The sequence below is a fragment of the Bos indicus genome, chromosome 5, assembly GCF_029378745.1.
Source record: "Bos indicus isolate NIAB-ARS_2022 breed Sahiwal x Tharparkar chromosome 5, NIAB-ARS_B.indTharparkar_mat_pri_1.0, whole genome shotgun sequence".
NCBI lineage: Eukaryota > Metazoa > Chordata > Mammalia > Artiodactyla > Bovidae > Bos > Bos indicus.
The window spans coordinates 115193141-115221131 of NC_091764.1; the positions used below are offsets into that span (position 1 = coordinate 115193141).

General features: G+C 50.1%; 2 protein-coding genes and 1 long non-coding RNA gene across 5 annotated transcripts in view; 2 read left to right on the forward strand and 1 right to left on the reverse strand.

The window, feature by feature from the left end:
* The window catches only part of LOC139183269 (1-acylglycerol-3-phosphate O-acyltransferase PNPLA3-like), a 33811-nt gene extending 22765 nt beyond the window's left edge, over positions 1-11046 (forward strand). Inside the window, exons 7-10 of one of the 2 annotated variants that reach the window (XM_070790550.1) lie at positions 589-721; positions 2715-2819; positions 3482-3543; positions 4340-4425. In XM_070790550.1, the coding sequence (XP_070646651.1) occupies positions 589-721; positions 2715-2819; positions 3482-3533 (290 nt within the window). In that variant the 3' untranslated portion in view covers positions 3534-3543; positions 4340-4425. Of the gene's footprint in view, positions 1-588; positions 722-2714; positions 2820-3481; positions 3544-4339 lie in introns of both variants that reach the window. The other variant, XM_070790549.1, reaches the window with a different exon arrangement.
* Positions 11047-16830: 5784 nt separating this feature from the next.
* The window catches only part of SAMM50 (SAMM50 sorting and assembly machinery component), a 30576-nt gene continuing 19415 nt past the window's right edge, over positions 16831-27991 (forward strand). Inside the window, exons 1-6 of the mRNA XM_070790548.1 lie at positions 16831-16989; positions 22103-22213; positions 23447-23548; positions 24279-24366; positions 26542-26648; positions 27838-27968. Of these exons, the coding sequence (XP_070646649.1) occupies positions 16969-16989; positions 22103-22213; positions 23447-23548; positions 24279-24366; positions 26542-26648; positions 27838-27968 (560 nt within the window). The 5' untranslated portion in view covers positions 16831-16968. The remainder of the gene's footprint in view (positions 16990-22102; positions 22214-23446; positions 23549-24278; positions 24367-26541; positions 26649-27837; positions 27969-27991) is intronic.
* On the reverse strand, positions 20269-27943 carry LOC139183270 (uncharacterized). 2 transcript variants are annotated; one of them, XR_011566892.1, is made up of 3 exons: positions 27807-27943; positions 24728-24982; positions 20269-24627 (listed from the first exon to the last, which is right to left on the reverse strand). It is a non-coding gene; the product is annotated as an uncharacterized lncRNA (long non-coding RNA). The 2 variants fall into 2 exon arrangements; XR_011566891.1 differs by having other exon boundaries at positions 24728-25223; positions 27807-27942.

Here is a 27991-nt window from a genome sequence, read left to right on the forward strand (position 1 = left end):
ATAAACGAAGTAAAATGTAGTAGTGAAAGCTGCTCAGTCGTGTCCAACTCTTTGTGACCCCGTGGATTGTAGCCCAGCAGACGCCTCTGTCCATGAAATTCTGCAGGCGAGAATACTGGAGTGGGTTGCCATTCCCTTGTGCAGGGAGTCAGTTTAAAGGAGACTCTTTCAAAGGGATCCTGTGTCCTGTCGGCGATCCAAGGGCTGTGTAGGCACATTCCACATCTGACCTCAATTGTCATAGCTTCTGATTCCTTCCCTGCTGACTCAGATGGTCAAGGACCCACCTGCAATGTGGGAGACCTGGGTTCGATCCCTGGGTTGGGAAGATCCCCTGGAGAAGGGAACAGCTACCCATTCCAGTATTCTGGCCTGGAGAATCCCATGAACAGAGGAGCCCGGCAGGCTACAGTCCATGGGGTCACAAAGAGTGGGGCACGACTGAGAAACTTTCACGTTCACTTTTTCACTTTCTGATTGCTTAGCTGCCAGGATTGGTAGGATTTATAGAAATTCCAGGCACCAGTTGGGGAAGGTGGCTTGGCTTTTACGCTGGTGGGAAACAGACCTCCAACTTGTGTTTTTCAGCACTGAGGAAGGCAGTCAGAAACCCAGATGGGTACAGAAACAGGATTTGCAACTTCTTACCAGTTAAGATCATGTCCTACGTGATGCTGCCCTGTACGCTGCCCGTGGAGTCTGCCATCGCTGTGGTCCAGAGGTGAACGCTTTCCGTGGCTTTCTGGCTTCCTCTCGGGGCTTGGAGGTAGGGTGAGGATTCAGTGAGAGGAGTCACGCTGGGCGCTCAGCCCAGAGCCTGGCTCCTTGCACATCTGGGTGGAGCTCGCCGTCTGCGTGGAACACCCTGGAAAGGTGCCTGGTTGGGAGCCCCTGGCCACCCCAGCTCCTTTCTCATTGCTCCCTCAGGTTTGTGGCTTCTCGTAGGTCTGCGTTTTGGGGAGGGAGGGGGATTTATTCCTGTGTGTTGGAAGGATCCCGAGGCCTACGCTGTGTGGCTGCTAGATTCCCGGGCATGGTTTTCCCTCCGTTTTCTTCAGATTTTCTTTAGTGTTTATTTTCTTTTTGCAACGTAGTCAGCATGTCTTTCAGTCTGTCTTTTTAAAAGTCCCAAAGTGAAAGTGAAGGCCGTTCAGTCATGTCCAATTCTTTGTGACCCCATGGACTATACAGTCCATGGAATTCTCCAGGCCAAGAATACTGGAGTGCGTAGGCTTTCCCTTCTTCAGGGGATCTTCCGAACCCAGGGATCAAACCGGGGTCTCCTACATTGCAGGCAGATTCTTTACCAGCTGAACCACAGGGGAAGCCCAAGAATCCTGGAGTGGGTACCCTTTCCCTTCTCCAGCGGATCTTCCCCACCCAGGGATCAAACCGGGCGGATTCTTTACCAACTGAGCTATGAGGGAAGCCCCTAAAAGTCCCAGCCATCCTTCAAAATCCGGCTCAGTTCTCTGGCTCTGCTGGACCTCCCAGATCACTCCCCAGCCCTGCCAGTCAGCCACCTGCCTTGCCCTGGGAGGAGGGCTGGCTGCTCTGGCATAGTTTTTCCTTCCTTTTCCTTTGTTTTAAAAAAGGACTTTGATAACTTCTTTTATTTGTGTATTGTGCTTGTGCTTGGTTTTCAGACCAGGATGCACGTGGGCTTCTCTAGTCGTGGCGAGCGGGCTTAGTTGCCCTAGGGCATGTGTGGTCTTAGTTCCCTGACCAGGAATTGAACCCTCGTCCCCTGCAATGGAGGGCAGATTCTTTTCCACTAGACCACCAGGAAGTCCCTTGACATTTCTTTTTTTTTTTTTAATTTTTAACACCAAAAACATGTTTATAGGAGTATAGTCGATTAACACTGTTCTGATAGTTTTGGGTGAACAGTGAAGGAACTCAGCCATACATATACACGTATCCATTCTCCCCCATACCCCCTCCCAAGCAGGCTGGCACAAAAGTTCCATGTGCTATACAATAAGTTTTTCTTTCTTTCTTTTTTTAATGCATGAGACTCATTTGATTCCTGGGTTGGGAAGATCCCCTGGAGAAGGGAATGTAAACCCACTCCAGTATTCTTGCTTGGAGAATCCCACGGACAGAGGTTCCAGTCCATGGGGTTGCAGAGAGTCAGACCAGACTGAGCAACTAACAGTTTCAGTTTTAAAAAATATTTATTTTTGTGTGCTGGGTCTTCACCGCTGCTTGGGCTTTTCTCTAGTTGCGGTGAGTGAGGGCTGCTCTCCAGGTGCAGGCATGGCTTCCCACTGCAGCGACTTCTCTGGTTGCTGAGCACGGGCTCTCGGGCACGTGGGCTTCAGTTGCGGTTCCGGGCTGTAGAGCACAGCGGGCATCCGTATGGCCAGGTACCTTCGATGTGGGTGCAGGGGGTGGTGTTTCAACCAGAAGATGCTGTGTGTCAGTCCATGATGCCCCGGAGGAGTGAGCTCTTGGAAGACCCAGGCCTTTTATCTCCGTGTAAGTCCCTTGAGCTTTCCTGAATCCAAAGTGGCCTCATTTTGCTTTAGGCTTTTAGGTGGGTTTGCCTTGCGGCATTTATCAGCTTGGGGTTAGAAGTGACCCTGGCAGTACCTGAACGACGGTACTGGCGTCAGGTGTCTGCCTTCGGGGTGGGTTTCCTCTTGTCTTTTCTGCTGTGGCTCGTCTTCACTCACGTACGAGGTGTGCGTGTCTGCGTTTCCTTCTTGCAGACTGGTGACGTGGCTTCCAGACATGCCCAGCGACATCCAGTGGCTGTGGTCGGCCACCTCCCACGTGTGTTCTCAAGCCATGGTGCGTCTGCTCCCCGCTTCCAGGTAAGTGATTTGGTTGTGGGTCTGGGGGTCCACCCAGCACCCTCTCATCTGCTCAGGCCCCACGCGCCATCCTAGGTATGTCATCAAGCCCCGGAGAGGGGGCAGGGACCGTGTCCCCTGGTGCCAGAGGCCCTGCCTTACGGGAGGCAGCTGGGCCCATCAGAGGTCCCAGTGTACCTGCTGGAAGCTAGTGACCGAGACTCCCCTGCAAAGGGTGTCCTGAAGCCCGGGGAGGTGTGTCCATGGAGCGTAATTTTAAAAAAAGTTGTTTATTTAGCTGGGCCAGGTCCTACTTTCAGCATGTGGGATCTTGAGTTCTCGCGTGTGGGCTCTAGTTCCCTGACCAGGGATTGAACTCCGGCCCCTTACGCTGGGGTCATGGAGTCTTAGCCACTGGACAGCCAGGGGAAGTCCCCCACTGAGCCCATTTTGAGGGTAGAGGAGGGAGGAGCTGGCTGATGGAGCAGGAGCAGGGCCAGTGGACAGGTAGCATTGGTTTGCCTAAAGGGAGTGGCTCTGGGTACCGGTAGCACAGGCAGGGGGTGAGGCAGGGAGAGAGGGGCAGGGCCCCTCTGTGTGTGTGTCTGCGTGTGTGTCTGTGTGTGAATGTGTGTGTGTGAATATGTGCCCATCTGTTAATGCAAATTCCCGTCTGACCTTAGACCCCCTGAATCCCGGTCTCTTGGGCTGGAACCCGGCCACCCACACTGTTAACACGACCCAGGTACTGCTGCCACCACTTCCTGAATTCTGAAAACTAATGAGGAGCAAGGAGGGCCTGGTTCCCGTCAGGATTCTGGGACTTTTGTCCTGAACGTCGTGGACCTCGGCTTCCTCCCCCGTTCCCCGGGGGTGAGCCTCCTTGCCCCATTAGGTGTCTGCGAGGCTTTTGGGGGCCCCCAGCTCAGTCCTGACACATGGCAGGTGCTTGGGAGATGAGCCCTCCAGGTTTTCTATTAACAGACGTGGAAGGTTTAAAGTAGGGACGGAGGGGTCTGGCTTGTGTGGGGAAAAGGACAGCAGTGGCCTTGTGGAGGCCAGATCCCCAGAGAGGGCAGAACTGGGCCAGTGAGGGGAAGGGCTTGCTCTCCAGAGAAACTGCAGGGCTGAGTGCTGTTCGTAGGCTCCAGGTGAGAAGGATGATAGCAGCTGGGAGGCGCTGCTGAGCTCCAGGCTGGTCGGCAGGCAGGAGCAGGGGTGGGGGGGGATGGTGGTGTGGCTGCAGAGGGCCACCCTGGCGGGTGAGCTGATGTGCGTGGGGGTAACTGATGGGCTCCTCCGGGCCTGTGCACGTCCAGTGGGAGGTGTCCAGGTGGCTGGGAGGGCCACAGGTTTGGAGGCCTGGGATGGTGATGTCAGCCCAGCACGGGGATGGGGGTTCCGAGGAGGTGGTGAACTTGGGCTGGGCCACCCTGCACACCCCAGACCGTGTGACAATGTCCCCCCTCCCGCATCCCCACTGACACTGCAGACCAGAGCGGCAGGTCGGCAGCTGAGTCAGAATTCTTCGTTTGTTTCAGATCCCAAATCCCAGCAAGCAGCCAACGGCCTTCCTCCACAAACCCGGACACTGTGGGCGTCGCTGGGCTCTCTGCTCCTCCGAGGACCTGGACACGCACCCTGTGGATGTCCTGCAGAGGCCAGAGCTGACAACTATGATGTCCGCAGAATGACCTGTGTGCTGAGTTTGTAGTGTCCTGAAACCAAAGGCAATCTTTCTAACAAAAAGCTAGGAAGCTACTCTTGGTGTGCGCGGTGGGTGCAGAGCTCAAGCATATCCAGGATATGAGTCTCTAAATATCGTTGGCTCAGTTGGGAAACTGCACAAGGGAGCCCGGCGTGGGGGCATCTGTGGCTGACTCCTCACCCTCTCAGCTGCCCCAGGGCACGTTCCTAGGGTGACTGGTGTTTGGATCAGGGACGTTGTGGCGGGGAGCTGGGCTGCCCTTTGTGCAGTCACAGTGGTTGGGGGGAAGGACTGTGGTCCCATCTCTCCATAGAGAAAGCAGCCAGTGTCGGGGAGGTGGGGTGCCATCCTCCCAAGGACACCCCTGGTTTCAGGGGGCATTCCGAGGTGGTAACTTACGTGAACTCTGGTACATCTTTCTGCTGCTGCTACTGCTAAGTCGCTTCAGTCGTGTCCGACTCTGTGTGACCCCATAGACGGCAGCCCACTAGGCTCTTCTGTCCCTGGATTCTCCAGGCAAGAATACTGGAATGTGCCGGGGTCCAGCCCCGGCTGATCCAGGGTATTCGAAGGAGAGACAGCGTAGGCGAAGATCAGGAAACAACTGCTTAATTAAACGTTAATTAAGGATATAAGGAGTAATAGAATAAGGATAGTTCAGTAGGAAATTCAGTGAAGAAAAGAGGCTGAAATAAGGATAGCTCAGTGAGGAAATTCAGTGGAGAAAAGAGGCTGAATAATTCAGCCAGAAGGTGAGAGAAAGAACGACATGGGGAGACCAAGTTTCGGTGAACAAGGCCCGCACTTTATTTTCCAAAATAGTTTTTATACCTTAAGTTATGGATAATGGGGGAAGGGGTGGAGTCATGCAAGGACAGCAGCTCCTGGTCCTAAATGAAGCCAGGCTTTCTTCCTGCAAACTTATCATATGCAAAAGCTTAGGTGATTTGCATCATCTTCTGGCCCGGAGGCCTGTTAACATTTTAAGACCCTTTCTTCAAAAACTTATTTTTCTCTAAAGGTGATTGGTCAGGAGCCACCCTCCAAAAGCATTAGATAAAGTTGCATTCCTACAGAGCAAAGGTGTGGTGGGCTATAACAAGAAAAAGAATTAACTCAAGGGTCCCAGGTTACAAACATTAAAGCTACTACTTACACCAATTATATTAATCAATACACTGCCAGGGTCACAGGAGGTAAGGGATATGGAAACTTAGCAGCAAACATTGGCCCAACAAGTGAAAATCCCTTCACCAATACAATTTCTAATCAATCTTGTAACTACTCAAAAGAATCTGTGTTTAGACAGTTTAGAACATCTCCTGCCTCTCACAGTTGGGAGGCTTTGAACAATCACATGTGGCCAGAAAAACCTATTCAGGCAGGCTAGAGGATTTCCAAAGGAGTTTGTAGCTTAAACACTGTCACACCCAGGAATTATTAACTGGAGCTGCAAGCCAACTCCTCTCCCAGAGAGGTAGTGGGGGACAGCCCCCCGCAAAGTCAGAGGTGCAGGTGAAGGCACAAAGCAGAAAGTAGGCAGACTCTGGTTTTGGGGGTAGATGGGGGACTCCTGAGGCTCAATCCCGCCTTTGCGTATGCCGAGCCTCCTTCCTCATGACCTTTGTCATGGGCGGAGTTCCTCACGCTGGCTCCTGGCAGTGATAGAATTCCAGTTGAGCTATTCCAGATCCTGAAAGATGATGCTGTGGAAAGTGCTGCACTCAATATGCAATATGCCGGCTCCCGGCAGGAGTGGGTTGCCATTTCCTTCTCCAGTGCATGAAAGTGAAAAGTGAATCAGTCGTGCCCGACTCTTAGCAACCTCATGGACTGCAGCCTACCAGGATCCTCTGTCCATGGGATTTTCCAGGCAATAGTACTTACCTATCCTAAATATTTGGTGGAGTTATATTAAACATAACTCTCAGCAGGCTCTGAGAGAGAGCATCAGAGGGCAGACAGATGGAAACCACAATCACAGACAACAGGCCAATCTGATCAAACGGACCACCCAAGACGGACGGGTCATGGTGGAGAGGTCTGACGGAATGTGGACGACTGGAGAAGGGAATGGCAAACCACTTCAGTATTCTTGCCTTGAGAACCCTTGAACAGCATGAAAAGCCAAAAAGATAGGACACTGAAAGATGAACCCCCCAGGTTGGTAGGTCACTGATATGCTACTGGAGATCAGTGGAGAAATAACTCCAGAAAGAAATGAAGTGATGGGGCCAAAGCAAAAACACCACCCAGTTGTGGATGGGACTGGTGACAGAAGCAAGGTCCGATGCTGGAAAGAGCAATATTGCATAGGAACCTGGAATGTTAGGTCCATGAATCAAGGCAAATTGGAAGTGGTCAAACAGGAGATGACAAGAGTGAATGTCGACATTCTAGGAATCAGCGAACTGAAATGGACTGGAATGGGTGAATTTAACTCAGATGACCATTATATCTACTACTGCGGGCAGGAATCCCTCAGAAGAAATGGAGTAGCCATCATGGTCAACAAAAGAGTCTGAAATGCAGTACTTGGATGCAATCTCAAAAACGACAGAATGATCTCTGTTCGTTTCCAAGGCAAACCATTCAATAGCTTGGTAATCCAAGCCTATGTCCCAACCAGTAACAGTGAAGAAGCTGAAGTCGAACAATTCTATGAAGACCTACAAGACCTTCTAGAACTAACACCCCAAAATGATGTCCTTTTCATTATAGGGGACTGGAATGCAAAAGTAGGAAGTCAAGAAACACCTGGAGTAACAGGCAAATTTGGCCTTGGAGTACAGAATGAAGCAGGCCAAAAGCTAATAGAGTTCTGCTAAGAGAACACACTGGTCATAGCAAACACTCTCTTCCAACAACACAAGAGAAGATTCTACACATAGACATCACCAGATGGTCAACACTGAAATCAGATTGATTCTATTCTTTGAAGCCAAAGATGGAGAAGGTATATACAGTCAGCAAAAACAAGACCAGGAGCTGACTGTGGCTCAGATCATGAACTCCTTATTGCCAAATTCAGACTGAAATTCAAGAAAGTGGAGAAAACCATTCAGATATGACCTAAATCAAATCCCTTATGACTATACAGTGGAAGTGAGAAATAGATTTAAGGGACTAGATGTGATAGAGTGCCTGATGAACTATGGACGCAGGTTCATGACATTGTACAGGAGACAGGAATCAAGACCATCCCCAAGAAAAAGAAATACAAAAAAGCAAAATGGCTGTCTGAGGAGGCCTTACAAATAGCTGTGAAAAGAACTGAAGTGAAAAGCAGAGGAGAAAAGGAAAGATATAAGCATCTGAATGCAGAGTTCCAAAGAATAGCACAGAGAGATAAGAAAACCTTCCTCAGAGATCATGCAAAGAAATAGAGGAAAACGATAGAATGGGAAAGACGAGATCTCTTCAAGAAAATTAGAGATACCAAGGGAATATTTCATGGCAAAGATGGGCTCAATAAAGGACAGAAATGGTATGGACCTAACAGAAGCAGAAGATATTAAGAAGAGGTGGCAAGAATACACAGAAGAACTGTACAAAAAAGATCTTCATGACCCAGATAATCACGATGGTGTGATCACTGACCTATAGCCAGACATCCTGGAATGTGAAGTTAAGTGGGCCTTAGAAAGCATCACTACGAACAAAGCTAGTGGAGGTGATAGAATTCCAGTTGAGCTATTCCAAATCCTGAAAGATGATGCTGTGAAAGTGCTGCACCCAATATGCCAGCAAATTTGGAACACTCAGCAGTGGCCACAGGACTGGAAAGGTTCAGTTTTCACTCCAATCCCAAAGAAGAGCAATGCAAAGAATGCTCAAGCAAACCACACAGTTGCACTCATCTCACACGCTAGTAAAGTAATGCTCAAAATTCTCCAAGCCAGGCTTCAGCAATATGTGAACCATGAACTTCCTGATGTTCAAGCTGGTTTTAGAAAAGGCAGAGGAACCAGAGATCAAATTGCCAATATTCACTGGATCATGGAAAAAGCAAGAGAGTTCCAGAAAAACATCTATTTCTGCTTTCTTGACTACGCCAAAGCCATTGACTGTGTGGATCACAATCAACTGTGGAAAATTCTGGAAGAGATGGGAATACCAGACCACCTGACCTGCCTCTTGAGAAATCCGTATGCAGTTCAGGAAGCAACAGTTAGAACTGGACATGGAACAACAGACTGGTTCCAAATAGGAAAAGGAGTACGTCAAGGCTGTATATTGCCACCCTACTTATTTAACTTATATGCAGAATACATCATGAAAAACGCTGGGCTGGAGGAAGCACAAGGTGGAATCAAGATTGCCAGGAGAAATATCAATAACTTCAGATATGCAGATGACACCACCCTTATGGCAGAAAGTGAAGAACTAAAGAGCCTCTTGATGAAAGTGAAAGAGGAGAGTGGAAAAGTTGGCTTAAAGCTCAACATTCAGAAAACGAAGATCATGGCATCCGGTCCCATCACTTCATTGCAAATACATGGGGAAATAGTGACTGACTTTATTCTTCTGGGCTTCAAAATCACTGCAGAATGGTGACTGCAGCCACCATCTGAAATTAAAAGATGAAATTCAAAGGTGCATACTCCTCGGAAGGAAAGTTATAACCAACCTAGACAGGGTATTATAAAGCACAGAGACATTACTTTGCCAACAGAGGTTCATCTAGTCAAGACTATGGTTTTTCCAGTGGTCATGTGTGGATGTGAGAGTTAGAATATAAAGAATGCTGAGCACAGAAGAATTGATGCTTTTGAACTGTCCTGTTGGAGAAGACTCTTGAGAGTCCCTTGGACTGCAAGGACATCTATCCAGTCCATCCTAAAGGAGATCAGTCCTGAATTTTCATTGTAAGGACTAATGTTGAAGCTGAAACTCCCAATACTTTGGCCACCTGATGTGAAGAGTTCATTTGAAAAGACCCTGATGCTGGGAAAGATTGAGGGCAGGAAAAGTGGATGACAGAGGATGAGATGGTTGGATGGCATCACTGACTCAATGGACATGGGTTTGGGTGGACTCTGGGAGTTGGTAATTGACAGAGGCCTACATGCTACAGTTCATGGGGTCGCAAAGAGTCGGACACGACTGAGCGACTGAACTGAACTGAACTTATATTAAACAAAGGATTCTTAAAATCTCTTGAATTATCTATTATGAGGATCAAGAAAACATTCAGAGAATAAGTCTTGAAAATAGAAATCCAGTGCATAAGACAGTCACCCTGGCACCTGCCCCCGCACCCCTCCCCCGCGAGCTCTAATGGAGACGAGCAGGAGGCAGGCACGCACCGTCTCTCCAGGGTGGTAATCTGTTGGCAGGCACAGATTACATGGGCCCACTGCCCGTGTAATATGACCCAAGGAGCAATGTGGCGTGCGTTTTGCTTATTTATGCATTTGAGGATACCAAAAAGGAAAGGAACAATCAGCTCAAATCCTACTTCTGGGCGTGCAAAGTCACAGCTCTCACCCACATCGTGTAGGTGTCCTGGAGCCGAAGAACCAGCAGGGCCAGACAGAGCACCGCACCGTGAGGGCAGCAGGCAGGGACTGCCTGTGAAAACACAGGGTCGGCTCGCAGTGCAGGGAAGTGCCCCATGGGGGCTCCTGGCTGGCTCCTCACATTTCTGGGGTCTCCTGTGCTGGTAACCCTCACTTCCCGAGTGAGGCAAGGCTGAGTGGTGGGCTCTCTGGCCACCTGGGCCCCAGGTCAAAGCACTGTCCCCTTGCTGAGCTGACCTGGACTCCTGGTGACACCCTCACACCTTCCCTGAGCCCGGTGCTCGGGGTCCCAGTGGCCTTCTCTGCCAGAACCATCGCCCGGGTCTTAATACATGCAACCCCACCTTAGCAGCATCTTACAGTAACCAAGACACTTTCATTTATATAGTATTCTCTGCACTGGTTCTGACGTCATCGTAGGGAAAAAGATGTGTTAAGATAGGATTACATGGGACTTATTTTCTTACTGTCTGTGATTATTCCATCTTCTTACGATCAGCATGTGTTTTATTAATTCGTTTCAAACGTGCAGTAACACGAGGAAGTGTATTACTGTTTCTTAGGAATATCCCGGGTTCCGCCTCACTGGTGCCTTGTCTCCTCATTGGCTGACCCAGGCCTCCCCCCGACATCCTCACCGCCCCCCAGGCCCTCACCTCTCCAGCACTGCGGGTTTCTCATCAGCGTGTAAAACATTCTCAAGTTTCTCCCACCTTGTCAAATATTGATGATCCGCTCGGTATGCGGGGATGCTCCAGTATCAGGAATCATTGGTGTGCAGTGTGATTCATGCCAGGGAGCAACCGTCTGTTTGGTAAACAGATAGCAGAGCCTGCTGAGAAGCATGAGCCCAGTCTTGCTAAGGAAATAAAATGTGTGTGTAGAGTGGACACTGAAAGACTGTTTGCCCGGTTACCGACGGTGGTTACCATGATGCCGTCCCCTGTAATTACATTTTATATTAAATTTCTGCGTTCATCACGATATAATTCATAACAACTGTGATTGTTCAACTGCTTCCCCGTGTCTCTGCATCCTTCGCGCTGTGCTGCTTTCCTTGCCTCACGGCCAAGCTCCTTTTATCTCTTCTGGGACCCCCCACCCGATCCCTAAGCAGGTTCACGGGTCCGCTGCCCCAGATGGGCCACGCCAGGCCAGGCGGCCTTCACGTGCTCTGTCCTGAACACTGAGGCCCAGACCCTCCTCCCTCTGGGACCCCAGACTCCCCGATTTCATCCTGGGTACCCGGCTCTTCCCCAGGGCCTGGATGTGCAGAAAGCATCCAGCCACCCCTGGGGAGGCCTCACTCACTCCGAGGACTCCCCAGTCTCTGGTTCGCGGGAGAGCCCACCTAACACCCCCCACCTGCCCCTGGTTGCCTCCCTCACACCCTCCCCCAGGGCAGAGCCCCTCAGCTCTTTCATCGGAGCGAGGAACGAGCCAGGAACGAGCAGCGCCTTGAGTCCCGCCGCCCTTCTCCCCCAGCTAGTCCCTGTCCTGCCCGTCCACCTCCACTTCCACTTCAGGCATCTGGAAGCCAGTCCCTCTTGGCAGCCTGCCCCTGCCCTGGGCTGTGGCAACAACTTCTGGGCAGGGGCTGGTGGCCTGAACTCTGCCTCGGGCCATTCTTGGGCCCAGAATCGGTCAAGTCACCTCCCACCCCAACCCGAAGAAGATGCCTTCCCTGCAACGCCCCCAGCCCCGGGCATCCTGCCTGGTCTTCCACTCCCTGCTGGCACCCTTGTCCTTTCCTCTTAGCCGCTCACCTTCACTCCTCCGGTGGCAGGAGCTGGGGAGACGGGACGGAGGCGAGGCCCTCACCTCAGGCCACCCCAAACTAAAAGCAGGGGTCGCCACTGCAGGGATCTGTGAAGACCCAGTGTGCCTTCCTCATGACCTCTGAGACTCAGGGTTTGCCTTTGTCAAGGGAACCAGTGTGGTCACTAACCTGCATTTAGGTCAGCCCTTCGTAAACCAAGTTTTCCAGAACGCTGATGTTCTTGCAGATGGGACTAGGGACTTTTATCAGTTAGGATAGACGGTGTTATGTTCCCCAGAGTCTCACTTCTCAGGCCACCCTGCGGACCCAGGTGGCCCAGCCTGAACCTGTCCCTGCCTCTGGGCCCAGGGTCGGGACAGCGGCGGGGGAGGAACATGGTGCTTGAAGGTTTCCATCCAGGTGTCAGCTCTCCCTTCCGCCCACCACTTGTTGACCAAAGCAAGTCACATGGATGGGGGCATGCAAACCCAAGTCTACCTTTTGCCCCAAAGAGGAAGAGCAGAAATTCTGGTGAACAGGGCCACTGAAAACCTCAAAAAAACCACAAAGTCTTTATGGCAAAATAAATAACCCAGGAAATACTGGGTTAAAGAAACCCTAACAGGTGTATGCATTACAGGATGTCTCAGAGCCTTTGAAATGTTAATGTACGGGGAATTCCCTGGCAGTCCAGTGGTTAGGACTCCATGCTTCTATTTCAGGGGGCATAGCAGGGGGCAAGGGCTTGATCCCTGGATAGGAACTAAGATCCTGCATGCCACACGGCGTGACCAAAAAAAAAAGCGTACGTTGTGACCAGAGAGGGCAGAGCTGTGACTGTGTTTGACACGTCCTCAGCTACCCTGGCCCTTGTACAGAGTAGGCTCTCAGATATTTGGCTCAGGACTTGTGTTGTAATCTGCAGGTCAAAGTCACGGCTTATCTTTGAGAGGAGGCTTTCGTAAGAAAATAACAAGGAAATGCAGGAAGAAAGCCTAGTTTATTCAGCGTTCAGTGAGCTAGGCCCCGTCTTCTCTCTCCTTAAATCCTCACTACACCATTATGCTTTAGGAACCACTATCTTCATCTTGTACTTGAGAAAACTGAGGTTCAGGCAACAGGAGGATGAATTTTAAAAATAAGTGTCCAACTTGTGTGACTTGTGCTTAAAATTTGCTCCTTCTCCTAGATTATCTTTGGAAATCTGTGTCCAAGTTTTCACACATCACAATCTTTTGTGTCTGAGCTGGGGATCGGTAAGACCCTCAAAGCGTCACTTTGGTGGCCAGAGGCAGGTGTCCGGGGACCCAGGGTCCAGGCCTGTGGGCACTGAGCCGAGGCCCCTCGGGGTCTTGCCCAGAAACAATCCAGCACAGCCTGTTATATATGCTCCCCCCTCCCTTTTAAGGGTCGGGAGGCTTCTGAGTCATATCTACTTCACTGCCCTGTCTCCGGACCCTGGGACATGTGGGCATCATTCAGAGGTGGCTAAGAGCCAGTGGCGGGGCCATATCACTCTGGGTCCAGCTTGGCTATAGGGTAAGTTGCTTACTCTTTCTGGGTCTGTTTCATCCTTTATAAAAGCTCCCCTGTGATGGTTAACTGTATGTGTGTGTGTGTACACGCACATGCTCTCTCTAGGCCTGGGTTTAGGCTGTGTGTGTGTGCACGCATGCGCACATGTTCTCTCTCTCTAGGCCTGGTTGCAGCTGTGTGGGTGTGTGTATACACACACATGTGCTCTTTCTCTCTAGGCCTGGTTGCAGGCTCTATGTGTGTGAGTGTGCTCACATGCTCTCTCCCTCTAGGCCTGCTTGCAGCTGTGTGTGTGTGTGCGCTCACATGCTCTCTCTAGGCCTGCTTGCAGCTGTGTGTGTGTGTGTGTGCTTACATGCTCTCTCTAGGCCTGGTTACAGCTGTGTGTGGGTGTGCACACGTGCTCTCTCTCTCTAGGCCTGGTTGCAGGCACTGTGTGTGTGAGTGTGCTCACATGCTCTCTCTCTCTAGACTTGGTTGTAGGCTCTGTGTGTGTGGGTGTGCACACGTGCTCTCTCTAGGCCTGGTTGCAGGCTCTGTGTGTGTGTGTGCTCACATGCTCTCTCTCTCTAAGCCTGGTTGCAGGCTCTGTGTGTGTGGGTGTGCACACGTGCTCTCTCCCTCTAGGCCTGGTTGCAGGCTCTGTGTGACTGTGCTCACGTGCTCTTCTCCCTCTAGGCCTGCTTGCAGCTGTGTGTGTGTGTGTGTGTGGGCGTGCACACGTGCTCTCTCTAGGCCTGGTTGCAGGCTGTGTCTGTGTATGCGTGTGTGTGCACCTGCCCTTTCTCTCTAGGCCAGGCAAACCTTTACCTTATTTACTAACCTTATGAGGTAGATACCATCACCACCCTCACTTCACCAAAGAGGAAACTGACCCAGAGAGGTACAGGCCCTGCCTAAGTCCACACAGCTTAGCAGTGACAGAATCATGGCTGAAACCCAACCAGTGGGTCGGCCCATAAAGCCAGCTCTCATAACCATTAATGGGGAGCTAATCTGGTTGTGGTTTCCTGCCAAGGGGTGATCCTAAATGGCCTAAACGAGTACAAAAGCCCAGGACCCGTTACTTCCCAGTGTAAAATATAAAACATGTAAAACAATAACCTGTTTTTGGTCCTTAGCAAGCTCATCTCTTATTTTACAGTGGAGAAAAGTAACCCTTAAAGAGGGTGTAACTTGCCAGGGGTCAACTGCTAACTTACAGCCCAGTTCTTCCATCAGCTCGCTGTCCTTCAAATGTATGCCCAGACCCAGAAGCCTCTGGGCCAGACCTCTGTCACAGCCCTGCCCCGCTTGCAGATGCTCTGTTGCTGCCGCAGCCTCTGCTTCCTCCTCCCCCTTGCTGAGCACCTCTCCACTCAATTCTGGCCAAGTTCCTTATAAGCAGGTGAGTAGCCCAAGTCTTCAGAGACTTTAGAAATGAGTGATAAAGTCAGACACAGACCTAAAGCTTTTTAGAATGTTGCTGTTTAATCAGGAAGTCGTGTCTGCCTCTTTTACAACCCCATGGACTGTAGGCCACCAGTCTCCTCTGTCCATGGCATTTCCCAGGCAAGAATACTGCAGTGGGTTGGCATTTCCTTCTGCAGGGGATCTTCCTCACCCAGGGACGGAACCTGCACTGCAGGCAGATTCTTTACTGTGGGGTTCTTAAACATAATGGCTAAAAGAATTATGTAGCCCACTTTAAAAAACTCACATCTCCAGGTTCTACTTTCCGGGGGTTGGTTCAGTAGATCAGGGCTGAGGCCCAGGAATGTGCATTTTTAATATAAGCAGTGTCTTTCTGTCTGCTGTAGCCTACGGTGGGAGAGCAGTTAATTCAGGAAATATTAACTGAGTCGCTACACCACGCCAGGCACTGTGCAGCCTCTGGGCTCGTGGAGCGAAGGACTGGGCCCTGCCTCCAGGCACTAGTCCAGCTCAAACAGATAACTAGGTCAACTGGCAAGGAATGCAGTGTGGGAAGGGGCGCCTGGGAGGAGCTAATGTCTTGTTTCTTCCCAGGCAAGAAGGGGAACATGGACTTAATATTTACCCCAGGAAGGCAAGAGAATTAAGGTACTGCTACTTAAATGGGAAAGGGTGTCAGAGTCTCTGGGAAGGGGTGGAAACGTGAGACCACATGATACTGAAAACCCTTCTCTTGTTTCTCTCACTGCATTTATCACCATGTGCTATTACTTATTACATGCTGTCATTTGAGACAGGAAGCTGTTTCCACCACCAAAATAAAGCCCCATGTTGCAGGGAGAAGTCAATTCTGACTCCACCTTGAAACTGTTCCACTTGCTTTCTGTTGCTTTCGTTATTACAATCATACATAATGCCCTGCCTCAGAGAATTCTGCCCCTCTGCCTGTTAAGCTAAAGTGCCTTTGTGCATAACCCTGTCCACCTGGAGAAGGCAGGAAGAAAGAAGTTAACACATCTCTCTGCCTGAGACTTGGCATTCTAAAAGAGTATTTCCAAGATTAAAGGCCTTTATTTTACTTTGTCTCCTCATCCCTCCCCCATCTCAGATCCATAAAAGAACCTGGCATCCAGACCCCTACAAGATGGGTTACTTTGAGACATCAGTCTGCCCTCTTCTCAGTCAGCCAGCTTTCCAAATAAAGTCAGACTCCTGGCCTCATTTCCTCCTCTCCCCAGATTCACTGCCTATCCTACCAGGATCAGAGCGAGCTTAGACTCAGTAACACCAGAGCTGTCTTGTTTTTCAATGTGAATAGTCCCCACGTCAACCCTGGTTAACACTCTTGACATTTACTGCAGTTGAAAGAATAGGGGTCATTGACTAGCTGCTCACTCAGTGCCCAGCCCTGTGCCCGGCGCTTTTTATACTGTCGTGCAAAAGCCTTGTAATCCATCCCTGCTAAGCAGGTAAGACGTCACCTTCATTCTGTCAACGAGGAGCCTTAGCCCTGGGAGCTTCAGAGACCTGAAGGGTCAATGTGGCCAGCGGGAGAGGTGCAGGGCGCCAATCCGGATTTGTGAGGCTCCGCAGGCAGGGGCGGGGGAGGCCACAGCCGCAGCCAGGCGTGGAGAGCCGCGGCGCTTCGCCAGAGTGCGGGGACCAGAGAGGCACCGCGGAGTCAAGGACATTGACACGAGTTTGAGCAAACTCCGAGGAGGTGGCGATGGACAGGGAGGCCTGGCGTGCTGCAGTCCATGGGGTCGCAAAGAGTCTGACATGACTGAGCGGCTGAACTGAACTAAACACGAGGTTTAAGGGAAAGACATGAGGCCCGACGCGCTCACCAGCTGGCGTACTGTACCCCAGGGGCAACTCCGGGGCGCCTACCCCCACTAGACAACCACGGAGACCCGCCGTCCACTCGCCGCCAGCTCCTCTGAACGCCCACGAACGCGCGGTGCTGGGGCCGTCTCCGGGTCTCAGGGCTTCCGGGCGTTCGCGTGTACATCCGGGTCACGGACGCCTATGAGCCAATGAGCGGAAGCACCGTGAGCCAAGGGGCGGGGCGAAGGCGGGACATCATGGCCGCCCCCAGTCCGCAGCGTCTAGGGGCTTGTGGGTGTTGCCTTAACCCGGAGCTCGGTCACCGGAGCCCCGCCCTCTGTCCTCACCCGCCGAGCCTTCGTCCGGCCGGGACTGCTCTGGGAGGCGGCGGCCAGAGAGGGAGCCATGGGGACGGTGCACGCCCGGGTAAGAGGCCCAGCGACCCGCGCGGGCTGCGTGACCTCGGGGCGGGCGCCGCGGGGAGACGCTCTCGCGGCTGCGCCCGGGGCTGCCCGGGTAAAAAGAGGGCGGCGGGGCCCGCTAGCCTTCGGGGAACGGTGCCGGGGTGGGGGTGGGGGGAGCCCCAGCGCTGCGCCGCCGCGGGCCGGGTGGAGGAGGCCGCAAAGATGCCTCCACCCGCTACGGCAGGCTTCCGAACTGGAAAACCGATACCCAGAGGAGAGACCTGACTTGCCCAAGGTCACTTAGCAGTGGGGCCTAGAAAGGGCCAGCAGGCTTTCCGCGATGTCTTGCAGCGGAGGAATAAATTTTTTCTGCCCTCAGCGGTTTCGGGCGTCTGAGTTCCTTCAGTTCAGTCGCTCGGTCGTGTCCGACTCTTTGCGACCCCGTGGACTGCAGCATCCCAGGCCTCCCTGTCCATCACCGACTCCCGGAGTTAGCTCAGACTCATGTCCATTGAGTCGGTGATGTCCCCCAACCATCTCATCTTCTGTCGTCCCTTCTCCTCCCTCCTTCAATCTTTCCCAGCATCAGGATCTTTTCCAATGAGTTGGTTTCTTCGCATCAGGTGGCCAAAGTATTGGAATTTCAGCTATAGCATCAGTCCTTCCAAAGAATATTCAGTACCGATTTCCTTTAGGATGGACTGGTTGGATCTCCTTGCAGTCCCAGGGACTCTCAAGAGTCTTCTCCAACACCACAGTTCAAAAGCATCAATTCTTCGGCGCTCAGCTTTCTTTATAGTCCAACTCTCACATCCATCCATGACCACTGGAAAAACCAGAGCTTTGACTATATGGATCTCTGTTGGCAAAGTAATGTCTCTGCTTTTTTGCTTTTTCCAGTCTCTCCCGCTCAGCCGCTGCTGGGGTCTTGTGAGGCTTTCCTAGAGCAGGAAGCATCTTCTGAAGTCTTCCAACCCAGGCTCAGGAGTCCTCATGTCTCCTGGTTACCGCCCCGCAAAGAGGAAACCCGGCTGAGTGGAGGCAGTAATAGTGTCCACTCACTGGGCCCTTGGGAGAATTGAAACAGAATGCATGTAAATGCACTTGCTTGCCTGCGGTGCGGTAGGCAGACTGCCCAGCTGCTCTCCTTTATCGCAATCTTAACTGAGGCCCAGAGAAAGAATATATGTCCAAGGCCTTACTGTTCAAGCCTCAGAATGTTCTGAAACTGAATGTTCGGAACCATCTGCATGTTCCTGAGTCCCAGCCCACAGCACAACTTTTTCTGCAGCGTAGATAGCTGCGCTGCTCAGAAGTTTTCAGGAGTTTTCCTGAATTTAGCACAGATGTCTCAGCATGGTGTCCGGAATTGAACTTAACCTCCCTTTGCCAGATATTTCCTTCAAATAAAACACTATTTGGACCGTGCTGGTGGGCGTAGCTCCTCTCTCTCATCACTCGCAATAGCTAGCGAAACGGGCCAGTCTCTTAGAAGTGAAGTGAAGGTTCCTCATTCGTGTCCGACTCTTTGCGACCCCGTGGACTATACAGTCCATGGAATCCTCCAGGCCAGAATACTGGAGTGGGGAGCCTTTCCCTTCTCCAGGGGATCGTCCCAACCCAGGGATCGAACCCAGGTCTCCCGCATTGCAGGTGGATTCTTTACCAGCTGAGCCACAAAGGAAGCCCATGGTTTTTTAGAACTCAGTTCAAATCATTTTCTGCACAAACCTTGTCTCCCGTCCGTTCCTCATTTTGGATGTGCTACCAACCTCCTTGATTGACATTTCTATTCTGGTGCTCTGTTTTAGCTCTGCATTTTTCACTTAACCTTTTAGATTCTTAGTTTCTAGATGACAATATGAACCACATCTTATTTGCCTTGGATCCCTTGTAGCATCTTCGCAAAGTTGTTTACCGATGGTCAGCTGTGTGCTGCCTGGCACTGTTCTAGGTGCTCAGAGTACAGGAACAAAAAGACTTGGCTTTTATCGAGCTCCTTTGACACGGAAACTGCCACTCCTTTGTTGAATATATTGACAAAAAATAATTTCAGTTCTTTAACTTCACTAGCTAGTGTTTGAATTTTTTGGTCAGAACTCACAGTAAGAAAACTTCCCATATTTGCTATCTAGTACCTTCATGCATATGTGAAACAAAAGTTTTCTGAATCAGGACTTCCCTGGCGGTCCAGTGGTTGGGATGCTGTTTCCACTGTGGGGCGGGGGGTGCAGGAAAGGTTCAATCCCAGGTTGGGGAGCTAGGATCCCAAACATTTCGTGGCAAGACCAAAAAATTTAAAAAAAAATTGGAATAAAAAAGTTTTCTGAAACAGTATTTATCATCTTTTTGTTTTCTGGTATTTTCTGTCTCATTCTAGTCTATATCACTTTAAAGATGGTGTTCATAACTCATTAAATTTATTTCATGTCCTGTTTCTTCTGTTAGCACTGCCTTGCCCAGTGCTTGGCATGTGGTGCTCGGTAAAGTTTGTCGACTCACAGTAGACATCTGCTTAAAGGTTAGAGGCTGGATCCAAATATTTATTTTAATTCATTTCACTGACTACTTAGCCAGGCACTGCAATGTAAATTCTGTGAAGGTGAGACTCTTGCAAGTGCTTGTCACGTAGTGAATGGATATTTGGTGAATGAATGAATCTCTACTGGTGAAGCAGTTAATCTAGGACATCAAGCTTTGGTGCAATTGGTGAGACTGTAAAGACACCATCTGTTGAACTTAAAGTGTAAATTTTGGATTTAAGACTACAAATGGGTGTGACAAGTCTTTGGTGAAATATGTTCTGTGCTTCGAGATTTTAGGAACCACAAGGGAATTTTTTTTAGCACAATAGCACATGAACTTTATGTCCAGACAAAAATCTGTTTGTCAAGCATTCGGATTTAGAACAATGAATATGTGTGTATGTTCCTAACCATAGTATATACTGTGCATGTAGGATTTACTCATCTGTAATACACTTTTAGCACTATGTAAAATCCCAGGGACAGGGGAGCCTGGTGGGCTGCCGTCTATGGGGTCGCACAGAGTTGGACACGACTGAAGGGACTTAGCAAACGTAAATACAGAAGCATGTTCATGAAAGGTTGCATTAAAAAGTTACTATTTTAGGGACTTCCCTGGCAGTCCAGTGGTTAAGACTTCGCCTTCCAATGCAGGAGGTGTTTGTCTGATCCCTGGTCAGAAAGCTAAGATCCCATATGCCTTGTGGCCAAAAAACCAACAAACATAAACCAGAAGCAATATGATAACAGACTCAATAAAGACTTTAAAAATGGTCCACATTAAAAAACATTAAAAAGTTACTATTTTGATTTGTTCGCATGTTTGAGAAATACAGTAATGATCCCGTTGTAAATATTTACACAACAAAAGTGAAAGGATAATTATGTGAAATAAATTCTATTTCTTTGCCCAACATCATCTTCCCTTTTTACTCATGTAAGTAATCCATGTCAACCCCCGGGGGAAGGACCCAGTCTGTCTTATTCACGGCTGCCTTCCCTGCTCTTAAGCAGACAGTAGGCACTCAGATATTTATTAAACTTGAGAACAAAAGAAAAAAAATAATTCACTAACCCATTCCATAAATGCGTATTTCTGATGTAGCCGGGCAGGTAAAAATAGAAAGGAGTACTTGCCAAGGTCGTAAACTTCGGCCGAGGGGTATCCCTGTGAAGGAGGGCCGGATTCTCGCTGAAGAAGCAGGGACGGCTCACAGAGGAGATAACGCCGACGGTGGTTCTTCGGCTCACCTCTGGGGAGGAGGCTGGTTGTCCTGGGCGGAGAGGACCGGGGGCGCCCAGACAGGAGGGCGAGGGCTGCGCGTGGTCGGGTCGAGTCTGGAGTAGCGGAAGGGGCTGCGTAGTGGAGCTCCTCCGCGCCCCGCTGAGGAGTCCGCTGCACTGCGTCCCTGGGGGCGCTTTTTAGGGCCAGGATGGGAAAGCGGCCATGGTACTGTCAGGCAGTTCCTTTCCAGAGGACCAGCGCCATGATGAAGGGTGTGCTGACAGGCCACTGACCATTCCAGGGAAAAGGCGAGAACGGCCCGGAGCCCGCCTTGCTGCACGGTCCGCAGGCGGCAGACAGGCCCGCGCGCTTCAGAAGTGCTTCTCTCTGGAGAGAGCTGGTGGCGGGAGGAAGCAGCCGGCTACGGGTACCATGGTGCTCCCAGAGCTGCCTGTGTGTGCACCCACCTGGTGCCACTCGAGCGTCTGGGAGTCACGTTGTTCAGTCGTGTCTGATTCTTTGTGACCCCGTGAAGTGAAGTCGCTCAGTCGTGTCCGACTCTTTGCGACCCCATGGACTGTAGTCCACCAGGCTCCACCATCCATGGGATTTTCCAGGCAAGAGTCCTGGAGTGGGTTGCCATTGCCTTCTCCAGATCTTCCCTACCCAGGGATTGAACCCGGGTCTCCAGCAATGTATTGGCTCCGGCTTTACCATGTGACCCCGTGGACTGAAGCAATTATGTATGTAATAAATATACCATATTATATGTGCATTGTTTTGCATACTATTATCATATCTCCATAATTATTACTGTAGAATCCTTCCTCAGAAGATGCTTGAACGCTTTGGAGGTAATGTCACTTCAGACTGAAGGACTGCTTTCTGGCATATGCTGCTCCCCTCAGTGTGTAAGTGAGACTTTCTGAACCAAAACAAATCTTATCAGAGTCCGAAGAAGTATCTTTAAATAATTTGGTGTGTTAATGTAACTATCCTAGATTGTATCTAGTTTTGATTTTAAAAAATGAGGACGCTTTCTATAACAGGAAAGCAATTTTTTTGTTTGTTTTCACATGGGTCTCAGGTGTACAGAGCTAAGTTCTTGGAACAGTCACTGTAGTTTGCGCCTGATCCTTTTGTTGATTAATTTTCACCTTTGTTTTCTGTAATAACAATACTCTGGACCCCGAAGGGTCACTGTCAGCCGAAGGCTCGCAAGTCAACAGCTGCTCCCATTCTCTGTGCTCCCCACCCCACTGCCACCAGCACTAGAAGGGGCTGTGGTCCTGAGTTTTCTGGAGCGCCATCTGAAGACGAAAACGAAAAGATTTGGCTTTTTAATGGAAGTTCATTTATCTGTGGTTCCCCCCACTCCCTTTCAGAGTTTGGAGCCTCTTCCAGCCAGTGGACCTGATTTCGGAGCATTAGGAGAAGAAGCTGAATTTGTTGAAGTTGAACCTGAAGCTAAGCAGGAAATTCTTGAGAACAAGGATGTACGTATCCCGTGGAGGGCGAGGGCTCCATACTGTTGTTGCTAGAAGCACTCGCTTCCACAAACCGCTGGGAAAACAGACGGGTTAATCTTGTTGACACCTTAATCAAAGAAGAGTTTGCAGCCAGCTACATTTTAGAAAGACTGGACGCTGAAAGAAATAGCTTCTGGTTTTAGAGGAACAGTTTTTTCTTGGTGATTCTTTGTGTGGGAAGGGTAAACAAACCCATTTTTGTATTTCTGTTAGAAAAAAAACCCAAAAGTATTTCAAAGAGAAACTCAAGTGGTGTTAAAATTTAAACTGTGTTCCCTCCTCCCAGAAAAGACTTTGGGTCTTGAATGAAACTTTTTCTAAACTTTGTTGCCTTTGAGAAACGTAAACACATTTTAATTAGTTCTTTTTCTATTTTAAATTTACTTAGTTTTAATTGGAGGATAATTGCTTTACCCTGTTGTGTTGGTTTCTGCCATACATCGACCTGAATCAGCCATAGGTGAACATATGTCGCTGCCCTCTTGAACCTCCCTCTCGCCTTCCTCCCTTTGATTAGTTCTTTGATTACGATTGTAGTATAGTGTTCTGATCACCTATAAGTCATGCAGGCCCTAGCACTCCCCGTTATGCCTGCTTGATTTTTCTCTGTTACTCACTACCATCTACTCTACTATGTACATTGCCTGTTTCTCTCCCTTTTAGAATATAACCTCCATAGAGTCAGAAATTTTTAAGTTTTGGTTGCTGATATATTCTCAGTGTTCAGTATGATACTTGGTTCATAGGTAATCAGTGCATTTTCATTGAATGAATGAATGAAGTAAGTCTTTATAGACAAGGGAAAGGCTCTGAGCTGGTGTTTATCATGCCATATTGAGATCCACACAGGATCTCCTGCAAAATACTCAGTTATTAAACCAGGTCACAGTCGGCATCATCCAGAGGCCAGTGCCCCAGGGAGCATGTGGGGAAGGGGGTCCAGAGGGTCTCTGCGCCCTGCCTGGCTTTAGGACTGACCTGGCCCTTGGCCATCTGGCTGCAGGGAGCTTGTAAGTCTAGTTCACTAGTCAGTTCAAGGGACCAGTTGTTTTGAAAAGGCATGGAGTTAAGAAACGTGGCTCATTAAATTAAAAAAAGAAAGTCTTTGAAAGTAACTTTAGGCATTTGTCTTTGGCCTTGGCGTCTGATCTTTTGCCGCGTCTTGTCCTCAACGGTCTTGTGTCCCCTTATCACGTCCAGGTGGTGGTTCAACATGTGCATTTCGATGGACTTGGAAGGACTAAGGACGACATCATCATGTATGAAATTAGAGATGTTTTTAAGGCTAAAAACCTTATTGAGGCAAGTATTCCCCTCTGTGTGGCCTTTTTCCCATCCCTTCTGGAGACCCCGTGGACCTCTGCTCGCACCACCGGGTATCCCGCCCCCACTGATGAGCTCACCTCCTCCCGGGAAGGGGGCTGAACCCCCTCCGTTCCCAGAAGCCCCCCCACAAACTGACATGCTCTCGCGTCCACCCTGACCCCAGAGAAGAGGTGTTTCCCGTCCTGCCCAGGGCCGCCCGTCCCCGTGTCCCTTGCAGCCATCCCAGCTTTGCTGCAGAGCTGCTGGTGGGGGGTCTTGACCCTTCCCGCACCCCCCTGGTGCTCAGCGCACTTTCCCTTCAGGGCCCTCCGTGACCATGGGGGCTGGGCTCTTCCCTGCCACCCACCCCTGCCGACTCCTCGGGCCCTTACTTGTTTATGCCCCGCATCTTTCCCGGCTTGCACCGTCCTCTCCTCTGTGGCTTTCTTGTGTCTGCTCTCGGAACCACACTTAGGCGCCTGGCAGAGTCGCCAGCAGCTTCCTCGTGACCACGTCTGGCTGGCTCCAGCCCCCATTGCATGTGATCTCTTAAGCAGTGTTCAGCCATTCCCGCTTTTAAAAATATAGTATTTTTTTTTAAAGATTAATATTCTTCTCAGGGAATCATCAACTTTGCACGAATGCTAAGCCGCCAGCTTGGTCTCACAGCCACCGTGTATGTCTCTGTATCTTAGAGGAATACAGTTTCTGTTTTTCTCTCTTACAGGTTATGAGGAAATCTCACGAAGCCCGTGAAAAGTTGCTGCGTCTAGGAATATTCAGACAAGTGGATGTTTTGATCGATACGTGTCAGGGTAGGCATCCTGGTTGCAGCTTCTCTCTGATTTCACCTAGGATATGTTCCCCTAGGATCACGGACGCTATTTACGTGTCCAGGCAGAGAGCACGTGCGTTCTCAAGGAATTCACTGGGTCTTCAAGTCAGGCTGAGGGAGGTCAGGTGACTTTGAAGATGCTGCTTGCTGATGGGACCAGGGTTCTGAGAAGGAGAGAGCTGGGCTTTTTCGGGATAGCCCACCCCAGCGGGTGTCTGAATAAGCTCTTGGCAGATTCCACCTAAATATATGTTAAGAAGAGGAGGCAAGTGGGAGTCAGATTTCACTTTTGAGCGTCTGTTCACTTCCTCAATTGCTATGATATTGGGCAGCTGTCTTACCTTGGTGTTTATTCTTTGGTTAATGAGTCCATGCCGTAGGAAGAGCCCGTGGCAGATAAGACATGGTATCTTTCCAAAGAAGCTTCTAGTCAAGTGGAAGAGGGTTGGGGACAGACAGAGAAGTGAGGACAGTTCAGCTGATAGGTTATGCTGTATGGGGGCGAGGCCCTGGAGGAGGAGACCTAGTCTCTCGGTCAGCAGAGGCAAAGTGGATCAGAGAAGACTTCCTGGACGAGGTGACACAGATGCTGAGACCTAAAAGATGCGCATGAGTGCGTTTGGGGAGCAGGGCTGATGAGGAATGTTCTAGGGAGAGAGAATAGGCCCTGTGGCCAGAGAGAAAGGGTCATTGGGTGGACGCCAGGGCTCCAGAGCCAGAAGGCAGTCATGGGGATGAGTGAAGCAAGACGAGGCAGGAGAAGGATCAGGAGACGGGTTGTGAAGGACTCCGTGTGTGGCGGTTCACTCCGTTCCGATGTCCCCCGAAAAATACATACTTGGAATGAATCAGAGAACAAGTGAACTCTTCAGGATTGAGTGAAAGATAATTTTGAGAAGATGAAAATGAAACAGTATATGAAAGTGCTTGCAAAAATATAAAATGCTGTGTAAATGAAAGACGTTTCTATTACCTGGAATACAGAGTCATCTGTGACTAACAGAGGCCCCTGGTCTCTCTCCCCCAGCGGGACAGGGTGCGACAGTGGCCCTTGCCAGTGCTCCGGAGTGCTTACTGGTGGCGAGTCCTGGGGTGACGTTTAGATTTAGCGCTCTCCTGTCTTTTGTGAATGTGATGTGTATGTGGTCAGCTGGTTCACTCCTGTCTGTGGTTCTCCACCCTGGCTGCCTTTAGAACTACCCAGGAGCTTTTAAGAAAGAATGTGGACATCATCCATTTGTCAGATGTCTAGAATGTGCAGTGCCCAAAGTGAACCTTAGCGCAGGCCACACTTGAGTTAACAGGAACATCTCTCTGTTGGTTCATCAGTTGTAACAAACATGGCCACCAGTGCAGCATGTGAATGGGGGGAGGGGGTGTGTGTAGAGGGGGCTTATGGGAACTCTCTGTACTTTCTGCTCAGTTTTTCTATAAACCTAAAACCGCTCCTCTAAACAATAAATTCTGCTAATTAAAAAAAAAAGTGGCGCCAAGGCTCCAGCCTGGACCAGCTGAATCTGAGAGTTCGGGAGCCCCTGCCTGGGTGTCCGTGGGTCTGACAGCTCCCAGAGGCCGTGGGTGTCCAGCCAGGGCTGCAGGATCAACCTCAGCCTTTCTGGCGCTCAGGGCCCTGCCCTGCAGGACCCTCGATGGGTGAGGGGCAGCTCTACTGAACTCAGGCCCATGCCACCAGCTTGGGAAGGACAGAACCATCCACGTCCTACATCCGGCTCCAGCTCTTGCTTCTCCGTCAGGGTTACTCGAGCCCCTCTCACTCGAATTCCACGTTTTAACGTCCATTGAACTGAGGCCCCCCCCGGCATTTTTAAGGAGCTCATTTGTGGGGGAACAAGTACCGTAAGGAAGTAATGCAAATGATGTGTGTTTACATAATGCTGCTGCTGCTGCTTATGACTCCTTTCAGCAGCAGCTGAAAGACCTCGCGGTCTTCCACCACGGAAACCAGAGCCGTGTGTCGGGATGTGATGGGGTTTTCACGCATGTTCCTGGGCTTTAGACCACGGTGTGTGTGTTCCGAAGGAGGCTATAAAGTCAGCGGAGGCTCAGTTTGCATCCTGCCATTTATCTCAGCGGGACAGAAAATAAAGCTGCACACCCACGCTGCCTTAACTGTTTCATCTTTCGCGCTTACTAGGTGATGATGCACTTCCCAACGGGTTAGATGTTACCTTTGAAGTAACTGAGTTAAGGAGGCTAACGGGCAGTTACAACACCATGGTCGGGAACAACGAAGGCAGTATGGTAAGACACGGGCTTTCCCTTCCTGAGGGTGGGACTTGCCATAGTGAACTTCTAATTTTTTAAAAAATGTTTCTTTATTTGCCTGTTCTGGTCTCGGCTGTGGCGTGAGGGATCTGCTTCCCTGACCAGGCCCCCGCATGGCAAGTGTGGAGTCCCAGTCACCAGGAAGTCCCCAGTTGTGAACTATGCTCTAAAAACTAATGGTAGTTCCAGAACTTTTCCATGACCTTTAGTCTTTATTTGTAAGCTGTCCTGTGGTTCTCATTAATCTTCCTAGAGCTGATTACAACACGCTTTGTTATGAAGATGGGTTGTTTGAGAACGGGGTGTCGATAACCCATGTTCATATTAATAGTTTCTTCTTCAAATTCTCCTGAACTCCAAGTACACAGAGTCCGTTTCTGTGAGCTTCACAGTCAGCAGGATTAGCCTAACCCTAACATTCATCAGGCTTGTGCCCCCGGCAGAGGCAGGCTTTAAAGAAGAGCAATTACAGATGAAAGGTGGACCCTCGTGTACATCTTTACTCCGTGTCTGTGAGAGTTATTCCTTGCATCTAAACCCCTACTGTTTTTCTTTATTGTATGATTCCATTTTTTTCCTTAAACTTTTTATTTTGCATTAGGGTGTAGCTGATAAACAGTGTTGTGATGGTTTCAGGTGGACAGCAAAGGGACTCAGCCGTACGCATGCGTGTATCCATTCTCCCCCAAGCTCTCCTCCCATCCAGGCTGCTGCGAAACATTGAGTGCAGGTCCTTATTGGTTATCCATTTTAAATACAGCCGTGTGTACATGTCCATCCCAGACTCGCTCACTCTCCCTCCCCCTCCCTTCCCTACCAGTAACCCTAAGTTTGTCCCCTAAGTCCGTGAGAGGTGTGTATATATAACAGAATATTACTCAGCCATTAAGCAGAGCGAAACAATGCCATTTGCAGCAACGTGGGTGGATCTAGAGACTGTCGTGCCGAGTGAGGTAGAAGGGGACACACACACCCCTTGTAAGTGGGCTGTCGTGCCGAGTGAGGTAACTCAGAAGGGGACACACACACCCCTTGTAAGTGGGCTGTCGTGCCGAGTGAGGTAACTCAGAAGGGGACACACACACCCCTTGTAAGTGGGCTCTAAAAAGAAGTGACGCAGATGAACCTACTTACAGAACCTCTGCTGTTTCTCTTTTGCTCCCAGGTCCTTGGCCTCAAACTCCCCAATCTTCTAGGCCGGGCAGAAAAGGTGACTTTCCAGTTTTCCTATGGAACAAAAGAGACTTCGTATGGCCTGTCCTTCTTCAAACCACAGCCTGGAAACTTCGATAGAAAGTAGGAAGCCCAGCGGATCGCTG